The sequence below is a fragment of the Mustelus asterias genome, chromosome 4, assembly GCF_964213995.1.
Source record: "Mustelus asterias chromosome 4, sMusAst1.hap1.1, whole genome shotgun sequence".
NCBI lineage: Eukaryota > Metazoa > Chordata > Chondrichthyes > Carcharhiniformes > Triakidae > Mustelus > Mustelus asterias.
In genome coordinates this window covers 134,903,768-134,923,117 of record NC_135804.1, presented here as the reverse complement: position 1 = coordinate 134,923,117, position 19,350 = coordinate 134,903,768, and the positions used below count along the sequence as shown (strand labels likewise).

At 43.9% G+C, this 19,350-nt stretch overlaps 1 protein-coding gene across 2 annotated transcripts in view; it reads right to left on the bottom strand.

The window, feature by feature from the left end:
- aff2 (AF4/FMR2 family, member 2) overlaps positions 1-19,350 on the bottom strand; it is a 518,040-nt gene that overhangs the window by 123,093 nt on the left and 375,597 nt on the right. For both annotated transcript variants that reach the window (XM_078211764.1, XM_078211763.1), the window contains exon 9: positions 9,481-9,515. In XM_078211764.1, coding sequence (XP_078067890.1) covers positions 9,481-9,515 — 35 coding nt within the window. The remainder of the gene's footprint in view (positions 1-9,480; positions 9,516-19,350) is intronic.

The following is a 19,350-nucleotide window of genomic DNA, read 5'->3' as shown; positions in this document are numbered from 1 at the left end:
ATGGATCATGTACAAAGAACAGCACATTTTCTGCAGTTAGTTCAGAGAACGTGCAGAAGACTTGGCTGCTCTAAAACTCACCTGGCTGTCTTCCCAACTTCCAGAGTGCATGCAATCTATCTCATTCAAATTTCTGCTCCCTGCATCTGAATCTGTGTCGAGATTTCCTCACTCGCCACTCTTGCTGACCCACACTAGCTCCCTGTTCCCCATAACACAACCAATTTAATACTTCCAATACTTGTGCCTCGATCCTCACATGGCCTCACTGCTCCCTATCTCAGTAACCTCCACCAGCACACCAGCCCAAGATCTTGCCATTCCCTGCAAATCATCTTTTCTTTTTATTCGTTCATGGGATGTGGCCAGACTAGGTAAGGGTGGCAGATCTCCTTCTCTAAAGGGCATTAGTGAACCAGATGGGTTTTGAAGACAATCGACAATGGTTTTGTGGTCATCATTAGACTTTTAAGTCCAGATTTTTATCGAATATGAATTTCACCATCTGCCATAGTGGGATTTGAACCCAGGTCCCCAGAAGATTACCCTGGGCTTCTGGATTATTAGTCCAGTGACACTGCCACTATAATACAATTGAAGGTTCAGGTTTAGAATTCCCTTCATAAATCCCTCCATTCCCCTCTCTTTCTATAAGATTCTCTCTGACAGGGATTACTACCTGTGCCACAAGCAAATTGGTGCAGAGTAATTAAGATTAGAGAGTTGAAAGCATGGTGTGAAGATTGGTGTGGGAGAAATTTGTGCAGCATTCATAACTAACCAGATTGATTCATAGCAGAAATAGAAATAAATATGTATGACCTGATAGTCATTTCAAATTTGTGATTGCAAGGTGACCAGGGTTGGTACCTAAATATTAAATGGTATTTAACAATTCAATGGACAGGAAGGTGGTGGGGTAGCTCTGATAATTAAGGGTGACAATGGTCATTTCAAAGATGTGGTTGCAAGGTGACCAGGACTGGTGCCTAAATATTAAATGGTCATTTACATTTCAAAAGGAGAGGAAGGTTGTGGGATAGCTCTGTTCATTAAGGATGACAATAGTCATTTCAAAGATATGGTGGCAAGGTGACCAGGGCTGGTACCTAAATATTAAATGATATTTAACATTTCAAAAGGAGAGGAAGGTGGTGAGATAGCTCTGTTAATTGAGGATGACATTAGTGCAGTAGTGCAAGATAACCTTAGTTCAGGAGATTAACACGTAGAATCAGTTTGAGTTGAGATATGGAGTAGTAAAAAAAAAATGAAGCCACTTCTGGAAGCGGTTTGTAGGCTACGCCAAATTGGCACACTGTAGGACAGGAACAAATAGTGAAAGGCTTGGAGGAAAGATATTGAAATAATCACGGATGATTTCACTCGTCATATAGTTTGAATGCAGCAGACTGGCAAAGGTAGAATGGAAGATGAGTTCTTAGAAGGTGGGATTTTATGGCTTCACTCAAGCGCGGGGGTGCCCTATTAAGACATTCCTTGTCTGCAATTAAGAAGAAATGACCTAACTGACAAAAAAAACGTGTCCTTTGGTGTTCTTAGAAAAAAAAACCTTGAAAATTTTACACTTTGATGAATGAAGTGTGGCTAAGTTTTTTATTGGGTCCCAAATTCACAAATTACTGCTGAATAGCTTCACTGGCCCTGAATAACTAATTTTATTTTTCATTGAATGTCAAGTTTCTCCATTATGATTCTAAAAACACACATTTTAAAAATATTAACATTTTAACAAAATGCTTGTGATATTTTAGCTCCGACCTGCACCACATGTGTGTGGTCCAAGCATTTATTTTGTTCTCTGTACAATTTCAACGAAGAGTAAGAGGTAATCTGTGCACATTACTTTCTGGTTTGCTGCCCATAAGAATTTTTTAAAATTCTATCATGGGATATGATCATCGCTGGCAAGGCCAGCGTTTATTGCCCATCCCTAACTGCCCTTGAATTGCTGGGAATTGTTAGGCCGTCCAAAAACGTGCAGGTTAGGTGGATTGGCCATGCTAAATTGCTCCTTAGAGTCAAGAAGATTAGTAAGGTAAATATGTGTGGGGTTACGGGGATAGGGCCTGGGTTGGATTGTTGTTGGTGCAGGCTCGATGGGCTGAATGGCCTCCTTCTGCACTGTAGGATTCTATGATTCTATGATTTCAGAGAGCAGTTAAGTGTCAACAAGATTGTGCCTGGAGTCACATGTAGGCCAGACCAGGGAAGGACGGCAGATTTCCTTCCCTGAAGGACATGAGTGAAGCAGATGGATTTTTACAACAATGGGTGATAAAGGAAAAGTTGCCGGATGACCATAGGCTGCTCTCCCCTTTGACTGGTGGTGATTTAATCTGAAGTTCACCACATCTCTGGCAAGGAGCAAGGTTGAGAAGAAGGGCTTTCATGAATGACCTCAGCCGGTACGGGAATTGAACCCATGCTGTTCCCATCACTCCACATCACTAACCAGCCGTCCAGCCAACTGAGCTAATCGACTCCCGAACAGATGGTAGTTTTGTGGTCACCATTACTGAGATTAGCTTTCAACTCCACATTTTTTGTTTGAATGCGATTGGCTGCCTGGCCTGTTTGACAGTATTACTGTCGCTATGCCCTGGAGATCCCCTTGATGATGCTAAATTCAAGTTGGCGTCAGGAAAGGGGATATCTGTGCCAAAGAGATCACTAGATCTTTGCGTGCAACTTCCTTTGAGATCAGCATTGAGTGACGTGACTTCAAGTTAATCTGTTTGTACGGACTTCCTTTCATAGAATCCCTACAGTACTGAAGGAGGCCATTCGGCCCATTGTGTCTGTGCCGATCACAATCCCACCCAGGCCCTATTCCCATAACCCCGCACATTTACCCTGCTAATCCCCCTGACACTAGGGTCAATTCAGCATGGCCAATCAACCTAACCCGCACATCTTTGGGCTGTGGGACGAAACCGGAGCACCCGGAGGAAAACCATGCAGACACGGGGAGAAAGTGCAAACTCCACACAGACAGTGACACGAGGCCAGAATTGAACCCAAGTCCCTGGTACCGTGAGGCAGCAGTGCTAACCACTGTGCCACCGTGCCGCCCGCGATGTTAGTGGGAGCATTGAATGTAAAACAGTTTTAAATAAAACCTATTTAGAAAGTGTTTGGCTATTCCATAACCTTATGTCCCATTTCAAAATTAATAAATTTCATCTCAAAATGTAGAGAAGAGAGACTGGATTATAAACAGGTTCAATCATTAGAAGCCACATTCCTACTTGCTGTTAATTTTAACTTCAGCATACAGGGAAGATATCTGTCAATGGGAAATTAACACAACAAAATTCCATCGGTCTGTTGGACTATTTGCTCTTGCGAATGAGCGTTGACTTAACTTGCTGCTGACGTATTAGATACATCAGTATAATGCCTGTGATTTCACAGTAAGCATATCATGATAAGGGATCTGACAGGGATAATCCCTGAAACAATATCATACTCCAGTTGAAGATTGCAAGATTCAGCTACACCCCTTGGAAAAATAACCATTAATGTAATATTTAATCATATTTATGCAGTAATAAACTCAAGTGTTTGTGTTACTTGAAGTGCACAAGCTATTTGACAGCGTGAAATTCAAATTGTTCATCTTTAATGCCTCTAATATGGAATTTGACTTTTTCTTATTTGATTATTATCCTCAGTGTTTTGATCTCAATTCAACACATTATTCAATATGCAATCTTCCTCCAGCCACCATAAACCATCCCACAACCAATACCTTGGTCTCTGATCTCATCCTCGCTGACATCCTCTCTTCACTTAATTCCTACCACGTATGGGGGATCGGAAGGATCACCACACCTCAGGCAAGATTGAGAAGGTGGGACCTTCATGAACAACCTCAGCTGGCATGGGAATTGAACCTGCGTTGTTGGCATCGCTCTGCATCACTAACCAGCCATTTAGCCAACTAAGCTAAACTGACCTCAAGCCCATTATTGCATCTCTAGAACATGGCTTTGGTCTGACAGTAATGTGTTCATTGAAATTTCCTTTATTCCTTTCTGCATGGCTGTGTCTGACATTGCCCAATGGCTGTGTTTCTGTGGGACTTTTCCTGAGCCCTCTCTTTTCCTCCCCTCGATAGAAAGAAAGTTCCTGCCTTCCCCATGGTGATATCCCCAAACACAAATCTGAAGGGGAAGATTTTCCAGCCATTATTCAGTGGGTTGCAACAACTATTACTATTACTTTCTGTAATAGCACCTTCCACGGAGTAAACTATCATACGCAACTGATGCACCATTAGCACAGAGATTTAGAGAGGGAATTCCTCAACTGATGGTCTAGGCAGCTGAGAGCACCCAAAAGTGAAGAGAAATAACTAAGGGATTGGAGGAATGATCTCGAGGAGATCTCGAAGGCTTGTAAGACTGGAGGAGGTTACTGAGATAGGCAGTCTCTCTGAGTCAGAAAGTCGTGGTGGGGATCAAGTTTAGAGACTTGAGTACAAATTTAACCCGACATTATGTGGCAACGATGGGGGAGTGCTGCACTGTCAGAGGTGTCGGCTGAATTTTATCCCCCAATCCACCGTGAGAATCGGAGCGGGTGGGATTTTATGATTTCTGGACGTGTGAGGCCATAAAATCCCACCCGTCGTCTTTTGGATGAGACATTAAACTGAGGCCTTGTCTGTTCTTTCATGTATGTGTAAAAGGTCTCATGATACTCTTTGACGAACAAAGAACAAAGAGCAGTACAGCACAGGAACAAACTCTTTGGTCCACCAAGCCTGCGCCGATCATGTTTTCCTACCGAGACCAACCGCCTCTATCCCTCTATACCTTGCTGTTTATGTGCCTATCCAGATAAGTCTTAAATGTCGCTAACATTTCTATCTGCCTCAAACACCTCACGTGGCAGTGCATTCCAGGCCCCCACCATCCTCTGTGTAAAAAACTTCCCCCGCACTTCTCCACTGAACCTTTCCCCCCTTACCTTGAACTTGTGCCCCCTCGTGATTGTCTTTCTGCCCCAGGAAAAAGCTTCCAACTGTTCACCTTATCTATACCCCTCATTATTTTATAAACTTCTATCAGGTCGCCTCTCAGCATTCATCTTTCCAGGGAGAACAATCCCAGTTTATTCAATCTCTCCTCATAGCTCATACACTCTTTACCAGGCAACATCCTAGTAAATCTTTTCTGTACTCTCTCCAAAGCCTCCACATCCTTCTGGTAGTGTGGCGACCAGATTTGGAAACAGCGTTGCAAATGTGGCCTAACCAACATTTTATATAACTGTAACATAATTTGCCAACTTTTATACTCCATGCCCCATCCGATGAAGGCAAACATGCCATATGCTTTCTTCACCACCTTTTCCCACTACTTTTAAGGATCTGCATGCTCAGATCTCACAGTGTGTCTGTGCTTCTGAGATTTTGCCATTTATTTCATAGCTCCCACCTGAATTAGATCTACCAAAATGCATCACCTCGGATTAAATTCCATCTGCCATTTCTCTGCCCAATTTTCCAGCCCATCTATATCCTGCTGTATTCTCAGACAATCTCCATCACTATCCGCAACTCCGCCAATCTTAGTATCATTCGCAAACTTGCTAAACACCATTAGTCATGATGTGGAGATGCCGGCGTTGGACTGGGGTAAGCACAGTAAGAAGTCTCACAACATTTTGAGGTTGCGTGGTTGTTTGAAGGCAAGAAGTGGGGGTGTGGGGATGGCCTTGGCGAGATGTTCGTCTTCATCAATGACATGTTGAAGGCTCCGGAGGAGATGCCGTAGCTTCTCCGCTCTGGGGAAGTACTGGACGATTTTTGAGGTTGCGTGGTTGTTTGAAACTTCTTACTGTACGAACACCATTAGTCACAGTAAGAGTAAAGAGCATCTTGGCAAATGCTTATCTCTCAAGCGATACCGAAATCATAATATCTGATTATTTATTTAATTGTTGATTGTGAAATCTTGCTGTTTGCAAGTTAGCTGCCAAGGTAAAAAACCATGTTCACACCTTAAAGAGTTTAATTGGTTGTAATGAGCTTTAGGAAGTCCTGACATTGGGAATGACACTGATAAAAATTCAAGGCATTTCACTCCTTTCTTTTTAAGATCAGGGACTCACTAGGCAGTCAATCATGTGTGAACCCAGGACCTACAGCACATATAACACTAGAATTCCCAATCCGGTCTCATTAAAATCTCCTATTGGGCAATTGAAGAGAAAGCTTTAGGAATTGTTTTGTTATTCTCTCTCATGTTGTAAACCGGAATTATCTCATTGGCTTGTCATTATGTCAATTGTGGCCAATCAGAAACAGCTAGGTCTCAAGTAACTGAGACTCTGTGGGATCAATGGCCTCCATGTGCAGAATGTATGTGATCTGTAACCTGGCAACCTGACACATGTCATTATCTTTTCAAAATTGAGCTCTGGATTAAAGTTTAATTGATCCAGCAGTAGCGCCTGGACCTTGGGAATCAGCCAAACTACACTGAGAAACTTTATTAACTATTTATGCATTTAATAAATCAGCAACATTTGAATTATAACCTCATTAAAGGAGGTTCCATTTCATGCTAACAGTTCAGTCTTTTAACCCTGCTGATCACACACTGCTTTGCCTAATCCCCACATGAATGGAATTCTCTCTAGTAATCCTATGCTGTAGAGTAATGAAGTTTACAGTGCCAAATCAGGCCATTCAGCCAATCATTTCCATGCTTGTCCTTGACTAAACCCATTCTGTACTTTCAAATGCTTGTCCAATTTTCCCTTCAATGTTGCATTAATTACTCACCATGCCACAGCATTGCACCACAAACTCCAAACCTATCTCTTCACTCTCCTCCCTCACCGACTTCCCAATCAGAGGAAATAGTTTTTCCTCAGTACATCCAGTACAATGTTTCATAAAGTTAAAAAATATTTGGTAAATCTCCTCTTGGCTTTATATCAGTACAAACAGTCCTAGAATCTCAAGTCAGTCCTCATAACGACAGCTTCCAATCCCAACACGAGCCTATGTTGCACAGGCTAGGTGGCTTCAATGTGCTTGTTTCGATATGGCACATGAAAACTCCCATTCGTATCCCATCTACTGCCTAACTAGTATACTGTACAGATTTATCAATACTTCTTTTTTCTTGTATACTATTGAAGAAATGCAAAATTCCATTGACCCTTTCAATTACTTTATCTTCCTGCACTTTCACTTGAATCCCCTGCTTAATCCCCTCGGCCTCTCTATTCATCCACCCTCTTCAGTGCCCACAACAGCATGCTCCCATTTCTTCCACTGACTTCCTTCATGCCCCTCCACATTAAATTGTATCTGCCACTAGTTTGCCCATTCCAGTAAGTTGTCTACGTCTCCCTACTCTCTCTACAGTCTTCCTACTCTCTCTACAGCTTTCCTTGTTGTCCACCGAATCCTCCTAATTTTGCATTTCAACAAATGTCAGGATTGTGTTCCCAATCCAAATTCAAATGATCTACTTGTACCAAGGACAAAAGTGGCCCTGGACTGATCTGTGGATACAACTCATCTGACACCCATTCAACCCAACTCTTTGTTTAGAGTTTACCAAACATTTGACATCTCACTTGCTTTCATCCAAGCGCTTATTGGCAATAACAAGACCTACAATTTTTATGAAAAATCTGTGAGGTTCCAGCATATTCCATCAGTTGTCAGCCAAAGTTTGAACAATGTAAAGCCCTGGTTACCAAAGTAAGATGTGGAGAGAAGGTGGGAGAGGGTATTACTGACTTTGTGATGTATGATCATCTTCATACTGTATGCATGCATGGACAAATATATTGAAGTCAATGATAATGAAAATGGGGAGAGGTATGAAACCGGCTGTTCATCTGTTATCACTCAATTTACAGCAGTGCACAATATCATAAAGTCCCATAGAATCCCTACAGTGCAGAAGGAGGCCATTCAGCCCAACGAGCCTGCACTGACAACGGTCCCACCCAGGCCCTATCCTTGTAACCCCATGTATTTACCCTGATAATCCCCTCACTCTGACAATTTATCATGGCCAACCCACCTAACCCGCACATCTTTGGACTGTGGCAAGAAACTGGAGCACCTGGAGGAAACCCACCCAGACACAGGGAGATTGTGCAAACTCCACACAGACAGTGACCCAAACTGGGAATCAAACCTGGGTCCCTGGCGCTGTGAGGCATCAGTACTAACCACTGTGCCACCGTACTGCCCATCAAAATGACTTTGGGAAAATTACACTGGAGGACTTTCTTCAAAGTGTAAACATAATGATATGAATTTGGTGCAGGGATCTTGTGATGTGCGAGCTTCAGTCAGAACTGCAAACTACTGAGCTTGTCTTTTGCACTTAGAGCGTCACACTCCAGATAGAAGAAGGCGTCAATCAATCAAAACTGAAAAGAAAACATTAAAAAGAAGCAGACATGAAGAGGAGGGAACCCCGGTCATTTCTGGTTGTTTTTTCCGACCTTGAGATAAACTGGGAAGGCGCCAACATACTGTCAATCTGAAGAGACTTCCAACAATAATAATAACCGGCCTTTAATTGACCTCGGGAGCTACTTCCACTCCTTCCCTCAGGAAGTATCCAGACACATTAAAAGGATGGGTCAGTTTAAGATTCCAACTGCGGTAACAACTAACTAATCTCCAGCAAAAGCACATGAGATCAGCTATCCCATATTCATATCTAAGATATCAAATTCCCGTGAAGCCCTCCCTACTGGGTCATTAATACCAAGTGTCACCTTGGGTCTGTTTAAAACATATTTGGGTGAGGAGGAACGTTCAATTCATGCACACAGTGTGAAGTCTTACATTAGCGTTAGAGCAGTTAGCTTAGCATTGATTATCTGCTCAAGCGCACATTATCATCATTATTATTAAAGCAGAGGTGTCTACACCCCTGTGGTCATTTTAATCTCATCCTTTGCACAGCGCAAAGTCCCTTCTCTCCATGACATGCCGTGTCTCAGAGCAGTGTGGGCGAGTGTTGCATTGTCACCAGTTTGAATTTCCAACACGACTATTTAAAGTCTTGTCACATTAACACTGAGTCACTGACACAGCCTCCACTTGTCTGTTTACTTACAAGGGGGAACCTGGAAGATGATTATTTTTAATCTCGTTACAGCTCATTTAAAGAAAACAACATAATCGGTTTCAGATTAGCTGCAGTCGCTGAGTAAATTTGCTGAGACAGTGTTACTGGAAACAAAGCACAAGTTGTATTGGAATCGAATTGGATAATTTATGACCAGCATAAAACATTTGCCCTCCAGGTAGTAATGGGTGGATTGCAATGTCATGCTTGTGTAATCACTTACCTGAATAGCGCAAAGAACATAAATAATCCCCCCAACTGAACATAATAAACACTTCAGCGTGTGTTTATTGATCACAAATAGGAAATATAGCCACATTTAAAAAAAACTTACTTTACAGCAATGGGTCGAATCTTGGTTTTCTCTACCTGCGAATACAAATAAGGGAAAAAATTAGTTGGACAGAAACAATGCAAATATGCAACTGTTGAGCAGGCTTTTATAATTTAATGTTTCAGCACTTAGCAATGGACACACGTCCTCCGACGCACAGAGTAACATTTAATCTCTTTTAAAGATTGTTGTTAAACCAACTGGACACATTTCCCATTGCAATTGCTGAATTTGGTTGACAGGGGCCAACCAAGTATTGCTTTGGTGTCCGCTATAGTTCAGATGGCAGCACTTTTGACCCTGAATTGTGAGGTTGTGGGTTCTAGACCCACTCCAGAACTTGAGCACAAAAACCTAGGCTGATACACTGTGGTGAACCATCGTTGGTTCCCACTGTGGGGTTGTTCTAATGTTGTTGTTGGGCTAGGGTGGGATTAATACACCTGTGGTTGTTACTGTTGTGGCACATCCCAGTCGGGCTCCGCCTCCTGGGAGAGGTATAAGACCCCCTGCTCGGGCGGGACCTCGTCAGTCTGGGATGGTGTACTTACGTTCTAGTAGTTCCATTGTTAGGCAATAAAAGCCTTCAGTTACCGAAGCCTCGTGTCTTGAGTTCAATTGACGTGCATCATACACCAATATGTCTCTGAGGGAAGGGCTGACTTTTGGTGTGAAACAAAGGACCTAATCTTTCCTCTTCAGTGGACATAATGGGTGAGATTCTCTGGCCGCGCTCACCCTGAAACCGTAATATCCAGCCTGAGGTCAACGGACCTTGGCATGATCTGTCGCTGACCACTCCCCCCACCTGCTATGATTCACATGGTGGGCAGGATGGGAAAATTCCACCCAAAAGATCCCATAGCATTATTGTGAAGAAGAGCAGGGAGTCATCCCCGGTGTCTTGGCCGATATTGATCCCTCAAAATAAAATCGCAAATGCAGACAGTCCAGTAATTATCACATTGCTGTTTGTGGGATAGAAACATAGAAACTAGAAGCAGGAGGAGGCCATTCAGCCCTTTGAGCCTGCTCTGCCATTCATTCTCATCATGGCTGATTAGCAAATTCAATATCCCAATCCCCCCCTTTCCCCCATATCCCTTGATCCCTTCAGCCCCAAGAGCTATATCTAACTTCTTCTTGAAATCATACAATGTGTTGGTCTCAAATGCTTTCTGTGGTAGTGAATTCCACACATTCAACATCCTCTGGGTGAAGAAATTTCTTCCCACCGCAGCCCTAAAAGGTTTCCCCCTTATCCTCAAACTATGACCCCGGGTTCTGGACTCCCCCACCATTGGGAACATTCTTTCTGAATCTACCTTGCTGTGTGTAAACTGGCTGCTGCATTTCCCGCATTACATGAGTGATTACACTTCAAAAAGACACCTCAATGATGGGAAGCATTTTAGGATCTCCTGGGGTCGTGGAAGGTGCTAAAGAAATGTAATTCTTCCCCTTTCATTTTGCATTTTACTTTGTTTCAAATTTCAAGCAATTTTTTAAAAATGTCATGGGATTTGTAGCATTTCTTACCCATCACTAATTTGCCTTGAAGCAGGTGGCTTGCTAGACCATTTCAGAGGGCTGTTAAGAGTCAACCACATTGTTGTGAGTCTCGGGTTACATGTAGGCCAGACCAGGTATGGACACTTGTGCCAGAATTTTACTAACACGTCCGCCCTAGAATATCAGTGTGTGTGAGGCTTGCAGAGCGGCATTCTCCATTGACCTTGGGTGGGATCTTACGAACCTCGGGCAGGCGAGGCAGTAAAATTTCAGCATAGATTTCCTTCCCTACAGGGCAGATGGGTTTTTGTGATAAGCGATGACAGCTTGGCCATTATTATTGAAACATAAAATTCCATCATTTTATTCTTTGAATTTAAATTCCACCAGCTGCTGTGGTGGGATTTGAACTCACATCCCCAGAGGGTGAAGGGTGAAGGCCTGGACCCTTCAGTTACCAGCCCAGTGATGTTACCACGACAACACCATCTCCCCAACATGGATGCTAATACAACTACTACTGGAAATTGAAACAAAAACTAATACAAAAGCAGCAGAGGTATGCTGCTTACGGTGAGGACATTTGTGAGAATTTACAGAAACAATAATCTTTCTTGCATTGTTATAGAATGGCCAGGTGGGGTTTGTTTCTGGGAAGCCTCCAGAAAGCTCAATTCATGAAGAACCCAGCTTGTTCCTTAACGTTTACTGCACAGTTCATGACAGCAATAGTTAAACGTTGTGCAGTAATTAGCCAGTGATAAAGTTGACCACTTGGAGATGTTCTCCTATTACCTCACGCACCATGACAGTCATTTCACAAGTGGGACAAGAATAGCCAAGAGGAATTAAAACGTCTTCGTCTGAAGAACAGAAATTACCCAATTATAGTTCCATTAATCGCCTCGGACTCTGTATGCTGTGTGCCATGTCCTTTAAGTGGAGGCATTGTTTTATGTGGTGCTTATGGTGATCTTGTTAGTGGGAAGATTGGAACAGCGGTGAGGAGCCTTTTAATCAAAGATGCATTGGTTTACACTCTTCATGCCATCATTAGAATCTGCTCGAGAGCACCCCAGCTGTCTCTACTGCTATAACGGGGGACAGCTAGAATTGTGGGTGAGGATAATAGGGACAGAAGTTGACCATTTCAGTCCCTTGAGCCTGTTCTGCCATTCATTAGAACAAGGATTGCCAGTTAGGCTGTATTCATCCTGATTGCCGCAGCCACCTGGGTTGTATTCAAGTGAGTCAGAATTCAAAATGGCGTCTTGAAGCAGCTATTCGGCCTCTTCCTTGTATAAAAGGGGCAAATGCCTATCTCAGGCCCAGAGGCTGGACGCCTATGCTTTAGACTCTCCCGATATGGTAGGCAAAGATTTGGACATGCATGACATGCATGTCGCCTGCCATGTTGAACACTCCTGGCATCCATTTTGCCTGCCGGTACATGGCCACAACATCAAAAAATTTCAAGGACCAAAGTCAAAACTCAATCCTGGTGGAATTTCCCGGCTGCACTCACCCCAAAACCGGAAAATCCCACCCAATGTCAATGACCTTGACTTGGTCCGTGTCCCACCTGCCATGATTCCTGTGGTTGGTGGGTGGGATGGGAAACTTCCGCCCATAGAGTCATACAGTGCCAAAAAGACTGTTCGGCTCATTGAGTCTGCACCGAAAATATCTACCACTAAAGGCGCGCTAATCTCATTTTCAAGCATGTGTCCCATATCGTTGAATATTATGATATTTCAAGTGCTCATCCAAATATTTCCAGCCTTGACCACCTTCCCGGCAGTGCATTCCATAATCCCACCACCCTCTGAGTGAAAAAGGGTTTTCTCAAATCCCCTCTGAATTTCCTGCCCCTCACCCTAAATCTGTGTCCCCTCATGATTGACCCCTCAACCAAGGGGAACAGCTGCTTCATATTGATCGAATCATAGAATCCTACAGTGCAGAAGAAGGCCATTCGGCCCATCGAGTCTGCACCAACCACAATCTCACCCAGTCTATCTCCATAACCCCATTCATTTATCCTAGTTAGTCCCCCTGACACTAAGGGACAATTTATTATGGCCAATCCACCGAACCCACACATCTTTGGAGTGTGGGAGGAAACCAGAGCACCCGGAGTAAACCTACGCAGACATGGGGAGAATGTGCAAGCTCCATACAGACAGTGTCCCAAGCCAGGAATGGAATCAGGGTCCCTGGCGCTGTGAAACAGCAGTGCTAACCACTGTGCCACCGTGCCGCCCACACCCCTCATAATCTTATACACCTCAATCATGTCCCCCCTCAGCTCTGCTCTAGAGAAAACAAGCTCGCCAGTCTTTCCTTATAGCTCAAATGCTCCATCCCAGGCAACATCCTGGTGAACCTCTTCTGTGTCCCCTCTAATGCAGTCACATCCAAAGTGTTTTTACCTCTACAATCAGCAGAGTTACTGAGTACATCACAGTCCTGCAAACAGCACAGTGTGCAGCTCAGTCTGAAGTGCACATAAATTCCCCAAATTCCCAGTTACGCTGCACATTTATACACTTCCAAGGGGACACATTGTGGAATGCTTTTCATTGCCGCAAGGAGAGGCTGAGTCAGATAAAGATTTGGTAGAGATGAATTTGCAGAGGCAAACAAAGCCAGCAAGAGAATGCGATTAGTTTTGAATTGTTCTGGTAATTGTTCTGGGGTAACTTGCTGCCAAAAAAACAATCAGTGGAAAATCTTTTTTTAAACAGTGAATGTTTGGGATTGGAAGTGCAGTGACTGATCTGGTGGTGGATACAGATGTGGTTGTCATTTTCGAAAGAGAACGAGACAAATATTTGCAGAAGGGATTTTGCAGGGATACGGGAAAGGACCGAGGACTGGGACTTAGTTTTTATTCATTCACAGGACACGGGTGTCACTGGCTGGCCAGCATTTATTGCCCATTCCTAGTTGGCTTTGAACTGAATGGTTTGCTATGTCATTTCAGAGGGCAGTTGCGAGTCAACCACATTGCTGTGGCTCTGGAGTCACATGTAGGCCAGACTGGTTAAGGATGGCAGATTTCCTTCTCTAAAGGACATGAGTGAACCAGATGGGTATTTCTGACAATTTCATGATCATTTTAATTCCAGATTTTTAAAATTGAATTCAAATTCCATCATCTGCCATGGCAGGATTTGAACCCAGGTCCCCAGAACATGAGCTAAGTTTCAGGATTAATAGTTTAGCGACAATACCACTAGGCCATCGCCGCCCCAGGGGCTATCTAGATTGCTCTTTGAAAGAGAGCAATTCAAGGGCTGAATAGTCACCTCTGTGCTGGACCAATCCATGCTTCAATGTTTCCATATCAAATGATACCAGCAGCGGTGCTTTGGACTCCCAAAGTGTGGGTCTAGCACAGGTGGCATCAGGCCAACTGTATAAACCATTGAGGTTGGATAAATTCTAGCATTTGGTCTCAGCAGAAGGACTTGTGTGCCTGTAGCACAGTGCCAAAGTGTTCAAAGAATCTGATTCATCACTTCATGTGCACAAGTCTGTGACAATATAGACAGGCAGAGACTAGTGGCGAGCAGCTCTTTCAGGGACGAAGTAGAAAGGGCCCAGAGCTTCACGTTTTTAGGTGTCTAGATCACCAATAACCTGTCCTGGTCCCCCCATGCCAACACTATAGTTAAGAAAGCCCACCAACGCCCCTATTTTCTTAGAAGACTATGGAAATTTGGCATGTCAGCTACGACTCTCACCAACTTTTACAGGTGCACCATAGAAAACATTCTTTCAGGTTGTATCACAGCTTGGTATGGCTCCTGCTCTGTCCAAGACCGCAAGAAACTACAAAAGGTTATGAATGTAGCCCAATCCATCACACAAACCAGCCTCCCATCCATTGACTCTGTCTAAACTTCCCGCTGCCTCAGCAAAGCAGCCAGCATAATTAAGGACCCCATGCACGCTGGACATTCTCTCTTCCACCTACTTCCGTCGGGAAAAAGATACAAAAGTCTGAGGTCACATACCAACCAGCTCAAGAACAGCTTCTTCCCTGCTGCCATCAGACTTTTGAATGGACCTACCTTGCATTAAGTTGATCTTTCTCTACACCCTAGCTATGACTGTAACACTACATTCTGCACTCTCTCATTTCCTTCTCCATGAGCAGTATGCTTTGTCTGTATAGCGTGCAAGAAAACATACTTTTCACTGTATACTAATACATGTGACAATAATAAATCAAATCAATCCAAATTGTCGCATGAATTGTAATTGTATGGAGGTTTCAATTGTGGTTCAGCTGTTAGTATTTCCATCTCTAAGTCAGAAAGATGTGGAATTCAAAATCTTGGCTCTTGATGCTCCAGTACTCACTGAGAGAGCGCTGCAGTCTCAGAAGTGCTGTCTTTTGGATGCAAAAAGATCCTATGGCACTACGTCCAAGAAGATAGGGCTGTGGTGGCCAGTGTTTATGCTGAATCAACATCACTACAAGAAACCAATCAGTTTTCATGTTAATGGTGCTTGTGGGATCTTGCTATGCACAATCAACTTCCAATTTTCCACATTACAACAGTGACTACACTTTGAAAAAGTACCTCATTGGCCGGAAAGCACTTTGACAAGTCCTTAGGTCATGAAACGCACAATATAAACGCATGTCATCAGTGGCATGGTGCCACAGTGGTTAGCACTGCTGCTCCCCGTGCCAGGGACCCGGGTTCGATTCCAGCCTTGGGTCACTGTCTGTACAGAGTCGGCACGTTCTCCCAGTGTCTGCGTGGGTTTTCTCCGGGTGCTCCGGTTTCCTCCCACAGTCCAAAGATGTGCAAATTAGGTTGATTGGCCATGTTAAATTGTCCCTTCGAGTCAGGGGGGTTAGCAGGGTAAATATACGGGGTTACAGGAATAGGGCCTGGGTGGGATTGTTGTCTGTGTGGGCTTGATGGGCTGAATGGCCTCCTCCTGCACTTTAGGGATTCTATGATTCTTTCTTCCTTTCAATTTCAGTTAAATTCTGGGACTCTGATTGAAAAATGGCCGTGACAACGTAAATTATATTTGGTGCTTTCCTTCTGCAGTTTAATCTCAGAACAGTAGGTTATTTTCAGATGCTTTATTAATAATGATGGGGGGGTATATCACAGTTCCCAACTGCCTGTGAAGAAGAAACTTTCAGGTATGGAAGGATCTCATTAATGTTCTTGGCAGCAAGGGGAGGGGTGCATGAATTGCTACAAATAAACATTTCCACTGTCATTATTACACCTGCTAAACACAGCTGTGAGCATGCCATCACTAAAAACGAATCATTCAAATTAAATCTGCAAAGGATGAGGATCTCTCTCACAGAAGCTGCTTTATCTCACTTTTGTGGAATGTCACAGTTCACACAGGGAGTCCGAGTTGCTGTGGCAACATGGACTTTGACATGCACGTTACCATCTGGAGCTGTGGATGGTGTTGGTGGAGGCTCCAACTTTCTTTCCGTCACATGGCTGACTGGGAATTTCTCCCTTAGTGCCTGAGGTTGGTATCCAAAGGATTCACGGCTTGATACTCAACCAGGGACGGCATGGTGGCACAGTGGTTAGCACTGCTGCCTCACAGCGCCAGGGACCCGGGTTCAATTCCCGGCTTGGGTGACCATCTGTGTGGAGTTTACACTTTCTCCCCCTGTCTTGCGTGGGTTTCCTCCGGGTGCTCCCGTTTCCTCCCACAGTCCGAAAGATGTGCGGGCTAGGTGGATTGGCCATTCTAAATTGCCCCTTAGTGTCCCGGGATGCATAGGTTAGAGGGGTTAGTGGGTGGATATGTGGATAGGGCCTGGGTGGGATTGTGGTTGGTGCAGACTCGATGGGCCGGATGGCCTCCTCATGCCCTGTAGGATTCTATGGTTGTGTGTCGGCCGCATTGTGAACATCAAGTCTCAGAATGAGATCTCTGGGATCTCCTGGTCCTGCGGAAGGTGACACCTTCCCCCCCCGCCCACCTCACCATGCGGCAGGTTCCTCAGTGGTGCAACCAGCGAACAATGCAAATACCCAATGATTTTGGCAGGACCGGAAGATCCCACCGGAGGCCAATGGTGAACCGCGTCCACAATCAGAAAATCTGCCAGGGGGAGGGGGCTGTATCTCAATCAGCGATCAGGTTCTCACCCCGAATGAATCAGTACCTCCGCCCTGTGCATTTGTCACAGATTGTGTGGAAAGTTCTCTTGAGTGCTTGAATCTTTCAGGGTGCCTTTTCCCAACAGAGACATGACAGTGGTGACCTTAACTGCCCACAGATTGCTGGGCGAGTAACTCTGCATTCTCAGCACCCGCCAATATTAGTTCATTCAAATTCCAACAATCTGTGGCAAGGAAGGAACATGGAGCGGAGGCCCAATTCTTTGCTAAATTGCTGGATGATTTGGGCAGCTCCACCATTAGTCTCGCCAAAACCAAAATAACAGTAACCTCACCATGAGTTTCTCCATTCCAATTCATTGCATGCCAAAAAATTGCTGGAGTTTCTGTTAATCCAAATTAATCTCACTACAGCCAATTAGGGCTGAGCATTCAAGTCATATGAAATCTGCTAATGGAATGGTTTATGATATGATGCAACCTTGGAAGGTTAGAAATTGTTCCGAGGTTTTATTTCAACATTTATTTTTTGCATTTGTAACTATTCTCTCTCTCTCAATCCACTCTCTTTCTTTCACTCGCTTTTTCTGTTCCTCTTTTGACTCTAATTCACCCAATTTTCTTCTCTGTCGATTATTCCGTTTCGTTCTTCATCCTTTTCATCTATTGATTATGGAGATAAACTATTGGACTTGAGCTTCACAAGGGCCCAGCTGCCCCATTGCCCTCAAAGCACTGTTATTAGCTCGCACTTCCAATTTGCAATGCAAGTCATTTTTTATCCATTCATGGGATATGGGCATCACTGGCTAGGTCAGCATTTGTTACCCATCTGTAATTGCCATTGAACTGCATGACTTCCTCAGAGGGAATTTAAGCATCAACCACATTGTTGTGGATCTGGAATCAGATAAAGTTTAAAGTTCAGTTATTAGTGTCACAAGTAGGCTTATGTTAACACTGCAATGAAGTTACTGTGACAATCCCCTAGTTGACACACTCCGTCACCTATTCGGGCACACTAAGGAAGAATTTGACACGGCCAATGTACTTAACCAGCACGTCTTTCAGACTGTGGGAGGAAACTGGAGCACCTGGAGGAAACCCATGCAGACACGGGGAGAACATGCAAACTCCACACAGGCAGTGACCCAAGCCAGGAATCGAACCCGGGTCCCTGGCGCTGTGAGGGAGCAGTGCTAACCACTGTGCCACTGTACCGCCTGATAAAATGCATTCAAAAGTTGCTTCGATAAAAGAAATTCAAAATCCTAAGAAGCAAGACTGTTTACTGTCTGTATGAAACCCAAGCCACAAAGTTACAGCTTGATGTGAACAGGCAAACTGTTGGGTTCAGGAAAGCCAAAAGAGATCACGTATTTGCTAGTGCCATTTTTGACATGATCTTGCTTTGAAGACGCACACATGGATGGATGAGCATTTTGCTTCAACATCCTCACTGAGATGATTGTGGCAACGTTTCAAAAGAAAAGGCTCATTTCCATCGAGCTGAAGTCAAGTGAACACAACCGAGCGATTAGATGTGGGTCTTAACGTAGATCCGTATTAGAAAAGGAAATAGTCGAGAGATAGCCAAATGTTGTCAGTTGTTTCCCCTCACACTTTGTAACGGTAAAACACACACAAATTGTCTCAATGACTAAATCTCCTCCTGCCTTCCCTACGCCGCAACCTGTTCTCCCTCAGATATGGACCGCAGTTCCAGTTTATTGCAGAACCCATTGATCTGTGTACAGTCCATTTATCATTCATGAAAGAACTCAGTGATCTTCACAGTATATTATATAACAACTCATATCATCTGTCAACTGCAGACTTATTTCTGTTTTCAACTCCATAGGGATTTTGTCTTTTTGATCCTTCTTGAATTAAAATGTTGCTAAGCAACACAGCCGGGAGGCATGCCGGCTCAATGCCTCTAAAAACACAGTCTATCAAATCATTTTAACAGCCTGAAATCCTTACTGCAATTCAGAAAGCACTATTTATTTCATGAAACTGCCACGCTGCTGGATAGATTTTAGACAGTAGTTTACCTAAGTGCAATTAACCTGTCACATTTGGGGTTTTTTGGAAGACGGATATCAAGGGGCATCCTTCGACTCAACGAAGCTCAAGGTTGCTTAACCCTGTCCTTTATTCAATCGGCACTTAGTTTGGATGGTAATGATGGCGCTTTGATCACTAAATCTAACCCATCAGGCAA